Source organism: Ascaphus truei, chromosome 1 (genome assembly GCF_040206685.1).
Source record: "Ascaphus truei isolate aAscTru1 chromosome 1, aAscTru1.hap1, whole genome shotgun sequence".
Taxonomy (NCBI): Eukaryota; Metazoa; Chordata; class Amphibia; order Anura; family Ascaphidae; genus Ascaphus; species Ascaphus truei.
This window is the reverse complement of record NC_134483.1, coordinates 225,358,027-225,375,162: the sequence shown is the minus strand read 5'-3', so window position 1 is coordinate 225,375,162 and position 17,136 is coordinate 225,358,027. Positions and strand designations below refer to the sequence as shown.

Below are 17,136 nucleotides of genomic sequence, written 5' to 3'. Positions count from 1 at the left end.
TTATTATTTAATGTGTTAACAAAAGAATTCAACGACGATTCATCTCCGTCCCATATCATTATGAGATCGTCGATGTATCGTTTAAAGAATATGATACAGTATTAGAACGATAAGTGTTGGTGCTGTGATATATAAACTGTGACTCCCAAAAACCCATAAATAAATTTGCGTATGATGGTGCAAAACTCGTGCCCATTGCAGTGCCTAATAATTGTAAATAAAATCGTGAATCGAATAAAAAATAGTTGTGAGTGAGTAAAAAAGAGATAGATTCTAAAAGAAAAGTGCAAAGTGAAGTGGATAATTGTGACATACAGTATCTAAAAAGTGATTAACCGCTGATAACCCATGTTGGTGCTGTATAATTGAATATAAAGAAACCACATCTAATGTGACCCATCTATAATGTGATTTCCAGACCACGTCCCCTAGATCGATCATGACATCTGCTGAATCTTTAATGTATGATGGTAATTGAAATACCAGTGGTTTGAGATAGCTGTCCACATACCGCGATAACCCATCTCCCAAAGATCCAATACTAGCCACTATAGGGCGGCCCGGAGGGTCGACCAGTGACTTATGGATCTTTGGAAGATGGTGGAATACCGGAATCACGGGATGTGGACAGCTCAAATAATCTACTTCCTTTTTATCAATAACATATAAAATTTTTCCAAAATCAATAAGTTCTTTTAATTGTAGAGAAAAATTCACAGTAGGATCCCCTCTAAGGGGTTTATAATGTGTGACATCACTCAACTGCCTCAGAGCCTCCTGTCTATATTGTGCAGTGGACAGAACTACCAAAGCCCCACCCTTATCTGCATTACGAAACATGATATCTGTTCTAGATTTAAGTTGTTCTAATTGCTGATATTCAGTGTATGTTAAGTTTTTTGCCTGTATGGAGGATTGTGAGAAACCTTGGGCTAATAACCTCAAGTCCCTTTCTACTAGGCCCTCAAAAGTGGTAATGAAGGGTCCCCGGTTGTAATTTGGGCAAAATATTGATTTCCTTTTTAGGCCTGAATTATGATTACCGAAGAAGGACTGAGAAAAATTATTCAAGTTTTCCCCTTGTAGTTCCAACAATCCTTCCATGTCAGACAACACACATGTTTCCTGAAAATTAAAGTTAGACATATTAACCATCTCCTTGGACTCATCGTCATCTGTGCACATTGATATCTGACTCCCAAGTTCTGTAGAGTCAGAAACATCAAATTTACTCCTGGCAGAAAAGAATTTCTTTAAAGTTAATTTCCGTGTAAATCTTTGAAGATCGATAACTGTTTGAAACAGCTGGAAGTCCTGGACCGGGGCAAATCCCAGACCTTTATTCAACAGAGATAATTGTTCAAAGGAAAGCTCTACACCTGAAAGATTGATGATGTTATTATTACCAATAACCTGGTCTACATGTACTTCTTCCTTTTTGTCCTTCCTCTCGCTTCTCCGTTTCCTCCTTGAGCGTCTGGTTCCTTTTGCTGCCTTGTTCCTGCCGGTAAAAAAGAAGAAGAGGAGGAAGAGGACTGATTTGAAGGTTTTGATCTAGTGGCTGCAGACGTGATAGAAGATCTGCTATCGCTTCTTGATCTCCCTTGATTGTCTCTTATACCCTCTGTGGAGCTTTCAAAGGAGACAGAGTGTGCTCTTGCCTCATAATCAGAAGCGTCTGAGTCCATGCTAGAGGCCTCTACGGGTCTGCTCTTCAAAATAGATTTATTCGGTGGATTCTTCGCCCACCCCTTTGAAAATGGTTTAGAACCCCTAGATGTATTGGCCCCTTGATTGTCCTTAAATTGGGGTTTCTGCCAACAATACACCTGTCCTTTGATGTAGTCCAAACGGTCCCTTTCAAACTTCTCATGTTTTTTGTCACTTATTGAATCTTCAATACCCTCTATGTTCGATAACAATGTTTTGTCATTTTTAACAAATTGTTCCATCTTAGCAAACGGTTTCAAATTGGTCCTAAGTATATTGATATCAGACATTAACACTTCCTTCTCTTTGGTCTTTTGCTGAATTATCAGCTCCATTAATGTTAATGAACATTGGTCAAGGGCCTTTGTCCACTCATGTTCGAATTGCCTGTTGATGAAGCCAAATGTGGGTGTCTTTTTAATTCTCAAGCCTCTTGGTATCCTATTACATCTTATATAGTTGTTTAAAGACGTAATATCCCACCATAACCTGATGTTCATCACTAGCAATTTTTCTAGTTTCACAAAATAATGGGTGAGATCAGAAGGTTCATCACAGATTACTTCGGTATTCTCATCGAATAAATGTGCTGCCTTTTTGGACCTTTTTGTGTTGTCCCCACACGCATCCACATATGTTTCTCCATCAGTACAATCAGTGTCCACATCTTCCATTTTCAGAAAAATATTATTAAGATAAATATTTATTATATATAAAAAAAGGAGTTAATGGATAACTCAAAAAATTGTAACAAGTTTTAAAAAAATAATATATGTTGTTCCAAAAATATAATTTGAAGATGCTTTAAAATTGCATGCATAAAATACTGTTGCCTAAGCGTTGGTTGTGACGAATATAGGAGATGCAGTTCAACACAGACATGTGAAATTTCAAAACATCATAATCCTTAATTGTTCGGTTTTAAACCTTCAATAGTCAAAAATATGTTTTTAAAGAAAGGAACTGTGGTGAGCACTCAGGTACAATATAAGACAAAAAACACTTGGGTGTTAACCCGTTGAGTACCGAGTCTCCTAAACCACAGCACTATTGAGTCTGCATATGTCCCATAAAACTTGGAGCTGACACCACTGATAAGTAAGTTATACAGTCATTAGTGAGGAAAGCAGTGAGAATGCAGGCAGTGGGCTGGTCAATCCATAGAGATACAGCGGAGCCTCTTCAAAGAAAAGACCCCACAGTAAATCACAGTGCGGTGCCAAATAGCCTCACAACTACCTAAAACATAACTGCATATATTCTTGTGTACTCACGACACCCGTTCTGCACTGTAGCTACAAGAACGCTCCGGTGGCCATCTTTGTTCCTCGTGGTGTCGGCGTGCTCCTATCCGGATATGACGTGTAAGAGGGAGGATCTGGAAACCGCGGTCACAGCACTCCACACAACCAACGCTTGGAAAATTCAAAAAACTTTATTAAGCTCCACAGTGAGCATACATAGCACCACTCTGACGCGTTTCGTCTATAGAAAGTCTTTCTATAGACGAAACGCGTCAGAGTGGTGCTATGTATGCTCACTGTGGAGCTTAATAAAGTTTTTTGAATTTTCCAAGCGTTGGTTGTGTGGAGTGCTGTGACCGCGGTTTCCAGATCCTCCCTCTTACACGTCATATCCGGATAGGAGCACGCCGACACCACGAGGAACAAAGATGGCCACCGGAGCGTTCTTGTAGCTACAGTGCAGAACGGGTGTCGTGAGTACACAAGAATATATGCAGTTATGTTTTAGGTAGTTGTGAGGCTATTTGGCACCGCACTGTGATTTACTGTGGGGTCTTTTCTTTGAAGAGGCTCCGCTGTATCTCTATGGATTGACCAGCCCACTGCCTGCATTCTCACTGCTTTCCTCACTAATGACTGTATAACTTACTTATCAGTGGTGTCAGCTCCAAGTTTTATGGGACATATGCAGACTCAATAGTGCTGTGGTTTAGGAGACTCGGTACTCAACGGGTTAACACCCAAGTGTTTTTTATACTTCAGGGTAAACTGATAGTTGGAAAGGACGTCAATATGTAAGTCAACGGGTTGCTGTCTGTTCATACTTCGAAGGCAACTCCATACAAGTAGTTGTGGCATTTGTCAACAATCGCCCACTTGAGGGCGAAGAATTCCAGCTTGTGGATGGGGTAATTTTGCTCACTGGGGGTCAAGCTACGACTCACATACGCCACGGGGCAAAGACTAGTAGGGTATTTCTGGTGCAGTACCACGCCCAACCTGTTGAAGCTTGCGCCCACATGTAGGATGTACGGCTGCTCGTGGACGGCGTAAGCCAATACGAGTGCTTCCATTAGGCTCTTCTTTAGGCTGACGAACGCCTTTTCGCATTCGAACGTCCACTTGTCTTCGAAAGGTAGCCGCATGGAGGTGGACTTCTGGCGAGAGTTCCCCGGGTATATTTTCAGAATTGTTGAGGACCTTGGCCTTACTAGAAAATCCTTCCACGAAGTGGCTGTAGTACCCGCAGAACCCCAGGAAGGAGGGTAGCTCCAGTACGTTTTCGGGCCTCGGCCTGTTCACCACGGTTTTGACCTTAGTGGGTCAGTGGCCACTCCATCTGCGGACACTATGTGTCCCACGTAGGCCACTGACGTGCGGCAGAACTGGCATTTGTCCAGGGACAACTTCAAGCCTTCTTTGCCCAGCCGATCTTACACTTTCAGCAGACGTTCCCTGTGCTCTTCCAGAGTCTTGCCGAAGACGATGATATCGTCCAGTTAGACGAGGCATTCATATCTCCGATGGTCTTCTCCATCAACCGTTGGAATGTTGCCGGGTCACCACAAATGCCTTGGGGCATGCGGCTAAATTGATAGAAGCAAAGGGAACAGATAAATGCCTTTTTCTCTTGATATTCGGTGCTCATAGGTACCTGGTAGTACCCAGACCTCAGGTACGCTGAACTATTGGCTTCCTAACAGCGCGTTGAGAATCTCTTCGATCTGTGGCAGCGTTACATCGCAGAGCCTCCAGAGCACTCGCTACACTGCCCGCACTCCTCTCTGCCTCCCACCGAGTCCGCCTCTGTCTTCCGCGGCACTAGTCGCAATTGCATCGGAGTTGTGTAAGGACCAGAGGGGGTGGGGGGGGCACAAGGGGACCTGGGTATACGTACATTTTAGGTCCCAACATCCCCAGAAAATTGTAATTCAAATGTTAGCTAGGAAAAACAAACATATAACACAGGATCAGGGTGTTTGCATCATTTATTAACCATGGTCAAGTAAAATGTGTTAATGCCTGTTAAAATGTACATGCGGTATTGTGTAATAACAGTGTCAGCTCATTTATTCTCAACCAACTTCAGGTTATGTATTTTAACCTTTTTGGCGACTGAGGTGCCTCTACCAGTATACTGAGACGAATAAATGCATCATACCCACCTCACTGTGTCAGTGGAAAAAATGATGAGTAGTGGAATTTCACCAGCAGTGCCTCGGGGGCCTCCAACTTATCCTACACCTCTCATTTCTCTTCACAGATGCCGACTAGAGTCAAGCTTAAGAGTATTTAATGTCTGGAGACATATGGGTAAATTCTATATATTCCTACCGTATGTGGCTATTGGGGATAATTTACTGACAAATATCCCCATTGACTCCTATTCATTAAACTCCGATATTGTCAAAAGAATAATGGGGCGAAAGTGGCATGCACTTTGAAGCAATAATAATCTGGTGTTTCGCATTTTTCATTAACAGTTTTTATGCCTAAAAATCACACAGAGTGATATCATTTGCATGCACTTGTCACCCGATTTGCTGCAATACGGCCGTAAATTGACAGAAATATCGCCTCTACCCGTTGCATGCCACAGAATCTTTCAGGGCAATACTAAGGAGCATCTGTGAAATGCAAGGGTAGGATTTTTGGCAACACAGGGGTTTGGGGGAGTATGAATATGGAAAAATATGGATTTTATATTTATATCATGTGGATAAAAAAGAAATTGATTTTTGAGGGTCTAGGTGTGACGGTTCAGGGGATTCCTTCCCCTTCATGTGTCCCTGACGTCCCACGCTCGCCTATCCTCTCTGTTCCTTCCCCTGCCAGCCTCCCTTCCTTTACCCACACCTGTCCCTCTCCGGCAGCCTCTGACGTCATCCCAGCACCACTGCGCGCTCCCCGCAAGACTCGCGCACCCGCTCGGTTCCCGAGCCTCTGCTGCGGCGTTCCCCACTCTCAGCACTCCTCGGTCTCTGCTCCTATCCCCTTACCTCCGGCGGCTGTCCCCTCCGTTCCTCCCTCGTCCTCTGCAGGTGTCCCCGCGGCGCGGCACTCCGCGCGCCTCGTGACGCAGCCGGTGCACGCGCACTCTCAGATTACAAAGGGCGCGCAAACACGCCTCTTCTAGGGTTTTTCCGCCTCCTGGCTCCTCCTCTCATGCCCTGCAGGCAATCTCTCTCACTGGCTCCCCTGTATCCTCCTCTTCTCCTCCTCACCTATCCCTGCTGTCTCCCACTTCACCTTCTGCTCCTCCTCTCTCTCCTATTGGTGTTCCCTCCTTTATAACCCCTGTCTGTCCTTTCTCTCATTGCTCTGCATAGCTCTTGTTACCCCTGTGTGTGCAGTCCTATGCTTGGCTCTCCTCTGTGTTTCAGCTTGTTCCTGCTCCTGCGTATGCCTAGATTTGACCTTTGCTCGTTCTGTACTGCTCTGCTCTCTGTTGCCCTTGAACCCAGCATACGAACTCTACCTTGCTGAGCTCTGTAACCCCTGGACTTTGGCTTACGAACTTGACGACTCTGACTTCTGGATCCCTGGACACTGGCGCACGGACACCACTACTCTTACTCTGTACTCCCAAGGCGTTGCAAGTATCACTAACTATCTTTCAACTGGCCCGGCCCCGCCCCCCGCACGCCTCTCATTGACTTGCTTGCTTCTGTGGCCTCGCCCAGCTGCTCTCCACTTCTCCTCACCCCGTGGCCTGCCGCCCGGCCACTCTCCTCTTCTCCTCCTCCCCCCGTGTTCTCTGTGTCCCTCTCCCCCGTGTTCTCTGTGTCCCTCTCCCCCGTGTCCTCTGTGTCCCTCTCCCCCATGTCCTCTGTGTCTCTCTCCCCCCATGTCCTCTGTGTCTCTCTCCCCCCATGTCCTCTGTGTCCTTCTCCCCCCATATTCTCTGTGTCCCTCTCCCCCGTGTTCTCTGTGTTCCTCTCCCCCTGTGTTCTCTGTGTCCCTGTCTCCCGCTGAGTCCCCCTGCCCCCGGGTATCACCCCCACATGCCCCCCCTGGGTATCGCCCCCTGCCCCCTGGGTGTCACTCCCCCCCCCCCACTGCCCCTTGTGTTGGTCCCCCTCTGCCCCCCCCCCTTCTCCGGTGCCCCCCTGTCACCTGCGCACTGCACGTGTGCTCCGAGTCGTCCAGCGGCCTGGCAGTGCGTGCACGCTGCGGCTCCAGCCTGCGGCTGCTCCCGCTAATCGGGCGGCTCAGCGTCCTCCCGACGCCGGCTCGGGCTGCTCCGGGTCACAGTGCGCCCGGCGGGATACGCTGCATGCTTCGCCTCCCACGCCCGGGACCGCCCGGACAGGAGAGAGGCGCCTTCTGGACCGGTGGGAGCTTGGAGACTGGACGGAGGTGGCTGGTGTCCGCCGGTGGGGGGGAGGGGGAGGGACGGGGCAGCGGCATCGTCACTGCAGTTGTTGTTGGTTCCCGAGGACATTTGTGTGTGTATGACACTGTGTGTGGCGCTGTATGTGTGTGTGTGTGTGTGTGACACTGTGTGTGTGACACTGTGTGTGTGTCTCACTGAGTGTGTGGCACTGTGTGCTGCGTGGAGGGGACGGGACCGGAGCTGCACAGGGGGGATGGACGGGAGCTGCTCGGGGGGGGGGGGGAGACCGGAGCTGCGCGGGGGTGGGGGGAGGGCGGAGAGAGAGGGGGGAGCGGAGAGGGACGGGGGGAGCGGGGGGGGAAGAGAAGGGGGGGGGGTGGAGAGGTGGGGGAGCGGGAGGTTTTGGTCCCGGGCAGCGCCGGGTCTCTCAGCTAGTATATATATATATATCCAATAAAGAATTTCACTTGTGAGCAAATTCACATGCCTTAGACAGGTCTGCAACCCTGCCTTTCAACCATCATCACCTAGCATACAGTGCTCCCATTGCAGCAATGGATTCTGGGAAAAGACATGCAAATAAGCACACAATGTGTCACCTTTTGCCTGGAATATCCACACACATGGAGCCCATTTAAGCAAATGCATCGCCGTTCACACAGCTTTTAAGCACAGCATGGGACTAGCAAAGCAAGTCAAACCACTCACAGACATGTTTCAACCTTGAAGGGTATCATCAGTGTGAGGTTGGTTTATACTTGCTTTGCAATATTTGGGTAGGTTTACTATATACATTTTAAGTTATGCTCATTTGCATGTCATTTCCCAGTTTTATTTTTATGTTTTATTTTTATTAAATTGCCATATGTTGTTGTACCATGAGGTTTTCTTCTTTCTCTTCCATTGTACATGTGGCTACATTTACATCAATGGGCATCCATCCATTTCCTTGTTTGAGCTAAGTATTCATCAGTTCCATTTCATTACATTACAGCAATCTTTCACCTAGTGCATGATAGTTGAATACTATATATTGAGTGGAGAAGGAGGGGAGCCTGGTTCAATTCCCGGTGTCGGCTCCTTGTGACCTTGGGCAAGTCACTTTATTTCCCTGTGCCCCAGGCACCAAAAACATAGATTTTAAGCTCCGCAGGGCAGGGACCTGTGCCTGCAAAATGTCTCTGTAAAGCACCACGGAAAACTAGCAGCGCTATACAAGAACCTGCTATTATTATTAGTAGTAGTAAGATAAACAAGAACATTGCCACAAGCACGGCATGAAATGTTTGCTGAAGTTTGTGAATCAGACAGCATTTGCAGGTTCTCTTTTGCAAAAAAAGTAGCAATGTCCAACCTCACGTAGCCCTTTATATACAGCCATTTGCTGCCATTGTTTGCTAAATTCAGAGCAAAGTGAACTTTCATTAAAATGATAAAATCCACAAAATGAAAAAAAAATAAAAAACAACTAAATGTGCACATCAATTTGAAGACATTTGTACATCTGCAGTCTTATCCTATTACATTTCTGTCGGATCTTGGTGATATTTTAAGTACAAGCAAAAGTACACAGTTACACATTGCTGTCCCGACAGATCTGCCAATCGGCTGAACATCGCCTCACCTGACTGGTGTGTGAGAGCTGTTCTTTTAGGGTACGTTTTGCTTCGACTTCTCTCCACCCGTTGATCAGGCCGCGGCAGCTGGATAGAGAGGTCCCGGCTCATTTGGAATGCAGTCCTACCACTAAGAACAGCAAAATGATAACGCTAATTAGCATATTATGGTCCTTATCTACTAAGCGGTGTTATTCTACAAGACACTTCTCGGCCAAAGTGATTGTATCTTATGGAATAACACTACTTCGCAAATATAGCCCTATTTTTTATAAATGTATTAAATGTACTTGCTTTTGCTTATCCCGCCCGTCAAAAGAGCTTGTAATGCATTGCAGGGCCCTACGGCAGAACTGGGTTAACTACAATAGGCTTCAGTGGCCCTATAACTTCAGGATCCTTAATATAGAAATAGCTCAAAATCTGCTTACGTGAATAACTTCTCTCATTTTGCCTCAATTTCCTCTCCTGCTTTGACTTGGCACTAAACAATTAAAAGTGCACTAATAAAAAGTACCTAAGCAATCCACGTGAAATCAATGCAATCTAACTATAGTTCTTAATTATTGGAAACTAAATCAAAAGACAGTTCCACTGTGGTATATTCCATAAGTTCCGAAAGCGCTGATCTGCACCAAAAGCGGATCGGCACTTTCGGAACTTATAGAATATGCCCCAGTGAATGTATAAAAAGCAGAAGCATAAAATGACTTGGATTTATCAACACACTTTTATTTATTTTTTAAATCAAATATCACTTATTTCACTACTTATTTCACTACTAAATATATTTATACTGTACACAATCTGGAAATCCATAATGATATTCTAAGTAATTTTCTATGTGTTCCACTCTGTTGTACCCAACCTGGAAAGTGACTTCAGTTTCAGTTAGTGGGAGATGATGTCAGTCTACCGTATTATGAATCTAGATACATATCTTTCACTCCATAACACAGAGTGACAGTAATTCATCTGAAAAATAACTTCCAGCAGATGTCTCTCGTACCAATGCATCCTCATTTCAAATTAGACGTAAGTTACTGTCCAGACTATTTTATATGCTGGGTGATATGTGGTTATTGATGGACTGAGATAAATTCTGGCGCTAGAAAACACCTTACAGCCCATTGACTTGAATAAGCTGTAAGGTGTCTTTCAGAACCAGATGGTGGCCTTATGGCAGAAGACTGTGTAGTAAATATGGCCCTACTTGTTAACATTTTCCTAGATTACAATGAAATCCTTTTGCATTAATGTGCTTTAAAAAGTCTTTATAATTTCTCTAATATTGCCCTTGGCAGTTGTGCTACTCTAATATACTACAATACCTTGATGTAATATACAGAAAGAGTTTTTCTAGGCTAAGTCTACGTCAACAAGTTACTGTGTGATGGGATAAGCCACAAACACGACTTTTGAAAAAAAAATGTTAAATGACCATTTCAAATTACCATTTTCTGCATGTAAAGAGGTTTTACCAATATTCCTTAGAGAGGGATATGGCCTACCAATTATCACATCCCAAATTCCATCCCGTTCTCTGAAATGATGTACAGATTGGTACCTGCCACAGGAGCCTGCAGGTTTCAGCTTACCTGTATCGATGCCTGGATCCCAGAGAACCAAGCTTGCTGAGCTTCCTGGAGAGTGTGTTTGAATCATTATCTGGAATCCTTTAAGGTAAAAATAGGATAGAAAAGTGCAAAACACATGTTACCATGGGTAAGCGAGTAAGGGAAACACAAAGGCCAACATCAAAATCAAAAATGAAGCTTCTCTTCTTTTTTGCTTTTCAAAAATGTTTACTCTACATGGCATTGCCTATAACTTTTCTCTTTGTACATTACATCTTATGTGCAAGTAGTGAGAAGTCGGTGAAGTAGTGAATGTCTGCAGACTTGCTGACAAGATTGCCTGTTTCTCAGCGAGCCTCACAAACTTCCAAATTGTCACCGACTGACATTTTCCACTGAAATAGAATGTGTGGGCCCAGAATCCCCAAATATTACCAATGTGGGCCTCTGGAATTTAACATCTCCGTAGAACTTAACTAGAATTTCGTGGCGGAAAAAAAAAAGCACATAATCTAGTTAAGGAGCAGGGAAATGAAAGCAATTTACCCCGGTACACAAAATGCTATCCCAGGTGTAGAGCTGTGTCCTTCCACTCCAAAACTGGTGCTAACTGCTTCAGCCAGAGAGAGGCTTTAAACAACCAGTCGTGTCTGTAAAACGTTACCAAACATTTAATAGTCTCCCAGTTTTTTAACCGTTTCGGAAATACCAGTCTTTTTTTTTTTTATCTCAAATGTTTGAAAATGAAGAGTGGTCTAAACTAAGTGTTTGGGTGTTTATATACAGTATGTACACCTTCTTCATCATGATCTTGAATCCTCTATTAATAGCCTCTATCCTCTATTAATAGCAAAAGTAGTCAGGAGCCTTGGATATAGATTTATGTTTTCGATGTTCAAAAACTGAAGTTCAAATGTGTGAACTCAGGTCTTAATAAAAGTTGCAGCATGGTCTGTGAATAGAAATTATACTCATGCATTTTTGGAGGCATTAACCCAGCGATAACAATTTTGTTGTGCAAAGTTTTTTTTTTTTTTAACATTGTATTGAAGCACGGGGTCTCCGGAGCTAAAACCCGTTCATTTCATCTCTGGGGACCCCCTGCTTCCAGAGATAGACCTCCGTAGGGGGTGCTGGAGCCGCTCTGGTCAGCTATCAGGGCTCATGTAATGGAGGCTTTTCAAAGTTCCCGCCACTACGAGCCAATAGGAATCTGTGACATCATCTTTGCGGCTTTCTATTGGCCCATGTGACGTGGGAGCTTTGAAAAGCTGAGGGATACCGCCACCCTAAGTATCTCTGGAAGCAAGGGGTCACCGGAGCTCAAATTAACGGTGTTCAGCTCCGGAAACCCCCTGCTTCAAACCTATGTTAAAAAAAAATGGCTTGGATTGCATCTTTAACCCATTTATTGCTGCAGGGTGCTCTCTCACTAAAAAGGATTGCGTTCCACAACCCACATCTCAGCACTACGAGGTGTGGGGTGGTACTCAAACTCACCTGAAGAATGTGTGGTGTTCCACACAGCACTTCCAGAGATGTTTGCAAGCCACTTTGTTCCGTGTTTCAAAAAAGAACGAGGTTTCAGTGCACTGAAAAATAACAACAGGAGAGAAAAAGAGACAATGACTAACTAGCTTTTACAACTACAATTCAAGTAACCTCAAACAGTTGATTTGTGGGCTGATTCATTCAGCGTTTCCATAGTTTCCCGGTGGACCTGAATTGGCATTTCTTTAAAAAAAAAAAAAAACTATCCCTGCCAACTCAAACACAAAATTATTTCACATGGCAGTAACCTCCATATAATGTTGACAATACACCAGGTGTTTGCTGAAATAACTAGCAGAATGTGTGTTTTAACCACTTTAAAGCAAGAAGGTCTCAAAACAAAGTTTCTTTCCTCTGGCATTGAATGGCAAAATAAAAAAAGAAAGAAGTGTGTGTGCGTGTGTTAATGTTTAACACATTTATTTTTCTCATAATGATCATCTGTTCCATTGTAAAATAATGCACTATTTTGCAAAAGTGTTAATAAAAAAAACAAGTCTATACTGCAAGCCATCCTGATGGTATATTTTGGGATATGTGCTGTTACAGAATTGGGATCTGGACCAAAATCTGAAAAGCTATAAAAATCTTGAATTTTGTTACAATCACTAAAAATGCCAACACCTTTATAGCAGGGTGAGAGACTTTCACTGTTTCCTAACTACTATTCACACTATTTTTTTAAAATTTCATTCTAAATATTGGATGCTAAAATATTACGGCAACTTCCAGTTTCATCCCTGATGAAGGTGCTTCTATGCATCGAAACGTTGGATGCTACTATAACTTCTTTAAGTCATTAAAATCACCTTTTATTTCATTGAATTCCTTTACTTTTTGGTGTGCTTTTACAACATGTTGACCAGATTTGTTTTTGTCATAGCACCCATTTTTGTTATCTGACACAGTCTCTTAGACCCCTGTTAGGGGCATCCAAGTTGCTGGATCTGATACTCTGTCTATAGCTTCCATTGAGAGTCTCATCTGGTGACCTGGAAGTCGTGAAGTAACCAGCAGCCATGCTGTTCGCTGCTAAGTTGCTAACAAGGAAAAGCGAAAAGAAGACGAGTATGAGGGTGGTCTCCTTAATCAAAATCAATAAAAACAAATAATTGGTTAGGGGAAATTGTACCATTATTAAGGGGAACGAGCACCACTTTAAAGAATTAAAACACGTTGTACAAAGATTGCATGTGTGCAGTAACGCGAGTCTGCATAGGCAGAGAATACATACAGTATTAATCAGAAAATACTACTCACAGTACTTTGCAACTTTGACCTAATTACTAGGACTGGATATCTGAAACCGTACTATTGTGTTTCTTAGCTAAAACCCCCAAACGTGCAGGATTAAGAAGACCTGCAGGCTGTGACGAAGCTTGACATGTGCAGGCCCCGGGCAAAAGGGCCCCCTCATGTTTTGCTCTCTCTCTCTCTTTTCTCTCTCTCTCTCTCTCTATCTTTTCTCTTTGCTCTCTCTGCTTTCTCTCTCTTTGCTCTCTCTCTCTTTGGTCTGTCTCTCTCTGCTCTCTCTCTTTGCTCTCTCTGCTTTCTCTCTATTTGCTCTCTCTCTCGTGTCTTTCTTCTCCCTCTTATGTATCTCTCTTGTACTTCATTTTCTCTTTGTGCCTCTTCTTTTCTGTCTTCTTCCCTTTCATGTCTGTTTCTACCCCTGTGATTTAACCCTTCCCCTCCCTCTAACCTTTCCCAGCCTGTCTCTCAGGCTGCAGCTGCAGCTCCAGGCTGCACTACTTGAGCCCCCTGTCCGACATAAGCCCCACCCACCTACAAAGCTCTGCAGAGGAAGGAATTTCCCCTCTGTCCTTCCTACTGTATCTCAGGGCCCCTGCCCCAGGCCCCACCCACCTGCAGAGGAAGGGATTTCCCTCTGTGCTTCCTGCGCGCTGCAGGGAGCCGGGCCGCTGGCCAGGGGGGATAGCGGGCCCCCCAAGAGCATGGGCTCCCGGGCTTTACCCGAATTGCCCAGGCTATAGCTACGCCCCTGCCTGCAGGGCTTCTGTCGAATAATTCCATCAAGTAACTGGGGACATGGTAGATACCCAAGCGAATTCCAGGTAATCATCAACTTTATTCAAAGTTGCAGAGTAAGTGCCACTGTATTCTTACCAATTTTAGTATCCCCAAGCAGCTATTCTTGTAGTGTCCTTATCTATAACTAGAGTTGCCAGGTGGCTTGTCCAAAAATACTGGACAAAATGGTGAAAGGTGCGACGTGCACGAGAATTGTTAGTGAGGAAGAATGTTATTTATAAATGACCTGACTGTTACGTATTGTTTCCCAAATTTCACTCCAAGAATTCACCAATTTGCACCAATTTATATTCTGTTTCGTAAAAAATCTGGGGAGGAGTCTTGGGAGGGAGCACCCTTCCGAGGATTTGCTAAGGAAATAGAATATGAAATAGTCCAAATTGGTGCAAATTGGTGCATACTTGGAGTGAAATTTAGAACAAATTACATAATGGTCAGATCATTTAAAAATAACTGACATGCAGTCATACAGGCCCATGGCGAGCAATACGTACCCTCCTCATCCTCTCTCTCTTCCCTTATCTTCTCACCCTCCCTCCCCCTCACCCCCTCCCCTCATCCCCTTCTGCCTCTCTCATCCCCCCTTCATCCTTTCTCACCACCCTCCCTTCATCCTCTCTCATCCCCACCTCCTTTCATCCTCTCATCCCCCCTCACTTCATCCTCTCATCCCCCCTTCCTTCATCCTCACACCCCCTCCCTTCCTTCATCCTCTCACCCCCCCCCCTCCCTGTCATTATCACCCCCACAGGACAGCCAGAGAAGACACACACACAACAAAACAAATAAACACAGGACACAGCCTCACCTCTCTCTACTACATGCTTTTCCTCCGCTCTTTGGCCCCAACCCCCAGGCTCTGCCACCCCCTCCTGATTGGATGCATTACATAGCAAGAGCCAATCAGGATGGAGGAAGCTGCCCAGCCCCCTAGCAGCAGCAGTCCTGCTCTCTCCCTTCTCAGGGGAAATCCCACGTTTGGTTACTAAGTCCAGAGAGGTAATACCGGACACATACATGCTCCCCTCCCCCTCTCCCCCCCCAACACAAATGCACATACATGTTCGGTATTATCTCTCATTTTTTACCGGACAGAGTAATCAAATACCAGGCTGTCCGGTTCAAGACTATGGAGGTTTTAATAGTCAGTTCAACATTATCATGAGTTGCCTTACGTTACTTTTTTTAATCATTTCTGTAGTGTTTGCTGTATGTTCAGACTCCCCCGCTGTGGGGCTGCTCGGCGGATCTTGTATCCGCCCCTCCGTGGCTTCCATTGGCAGTCGCCTGTATGACATCATGGAGGGGGCGGGGCTTATGGCGGGGAACTACACTCTTTGGCAAAGGGGAGGGAGCCCGAAACGCGTCAGTTACCTCTTACAGCGCTATGCACATACTGTGATGTGCCATCTTCAATAAACCCTTGCATCTTTTTAATTGTGATCCAGCCTCCGTCAGATTTTTTCAGTTCATTCTACTAGCAGTGCACTGCCTGCACGCCCTCCCTATTCTATCCACATACGCCCATAATATAAATTATCTTTAACTGTGCATGCAATGTCTTGTATATAATGTATACCCTGTTCATTTATGTAACTGTATTTGTAACCATGTATTATTTGTCTTAACTGTGCCCAGGACATACTTGAAAACGAGAGGTAACTCTCAATGTATTACTTCCTGATAAAATATTTTATAAATAAATAACATGAGCACATTAGTTCAGGTTAAAATAATGCTCTGGTACCAGCTGTTCTTCAACTGCAATATTGGAGACAGATAAAACCCTATAATAGCTTTACTGGCAACTAATATTTTTATCATGCAAAAAAATATGCAGCTGAGCTATGTCCTGCCCACATAATATCTCATCTTTATCAGGAATGCTTAGCAGATAGAACAGAAATAAACCACACATTAATGTTTGAGTTGCAGTTTTACAAATAACATGTTTCCCTTTTCTAGTGTTTCCCAACCAGGGGGTCTGAGGACTTAAATGAGGGGCTCACAGTGAGAAGAGGGGCATGCACATTGGGAGATGCAGAAAGTGGCAAAGAAAAAGGACACCGTCACAAAAAGAAAAAGTGACAGAGGAATAGACTACACGGCAGTTTTACTACATCAATAACACAATTAACATATACTGTACCAACTAACAAATTCTTATAGTGATTTTTTGGGGGTGCAAACTCAACATATTGGGAGAATGGGGGTCCAAAGGGCAAAATAATTGCTTTACACGGGCCCAGTGTATAAAGTTTGGGAGCCATTGCTTTGGACTTTAAAATCCTAATGTATCAACAATATATGTTAACTTCGTACTATGTTCCACTCTTCTATTTTTACTTCACTGTCTTTTGTTCCCCATGGTACTGCAGGGACAAGGATACGAATATATTGGCACCTTATAAATATATAAGCACCCCTCTTCCTGAACCCCCCTTGGACTCGCGCGTCATTTCAATCTGCTATTTAAAAAAAAAAGGACATCTCTGTTACTCTCTGCCTTTTCTTGTATCATTTAATCTTGTAGCTTGGTAACCACAGATCACATCAAATATTAGGGTCCCACAGACCTGGTGCACAATAAACAAATAACAATAAAGAAAAAAACTGAAAGAATAATGCCAGCACAGAAACCTTTTCAGTGTGCTGTATTTGTTCTTCATTTCCTTCTTGCACCATGTGAGATTTGTGTAGTATTTCTTCCTATCAGTCCCCATTTTTTCTTAATTTTTTTCAACTACTGTCATGGCTCCAGCCTTCCAGTTGCCAGCATGTTGAACATATTGGGCCGGAAAAAAAAAATCAAGCTGCGGTAACCTAAAAATGCGCTATTAGCGCCAAAAATAAGGCACTTTTTATCAGATCCGTTAAAAGAATAGAATTTGATAAACTACTGCAAATAATTTATCACCTACTCCAGGCTGGCGTGCTCTGTTAGCCATTATATACATAGGCCAGATAAGCTAAACCAACCTGAAATAGATGACAAAAGTTATTAAAATACATTACAGTAAATATTAACCTTTTAGTAGCCCATGGGTAAA

At 44.0% G+C, this 17,136-nt stretch overlaps 1 protein-coding gene across 3 annotated transcripts in view; it reads right to left on the bottom strand.

Annotated features, from left to right (window-relative positions):
- EPB41L4A (erythrocyte membrane protein band 4.1 like 4A) overlaps positions 1-17,136 on the bottom strand; it is a 403,094-nt gene that overhangs the window by 88,619 nt on the left and 297,339 nt on the right. For all 3 annotated transcript variants that reach the window (XM_075601703.1, XM_075601694.1, XM_075601711.1), the window contains 3 exons: positions 11,984-12,075; positions 10,505-10,582; positions 8,915-9,036 (listed from right to left, as the gene is read on the bottom strand). In XM_075601703.1, the coding sequence (XP_075457818.1) occupies positions 8,915-9,036; positions 10,505-10,582; positions 11,984-12,075 (292 nt within the window). The remainder of the gene's footprint in view (positions 1-8,914; positions 9,037-10,504; positions 10,583-11,983; positions 12,076-17,136) is intronic.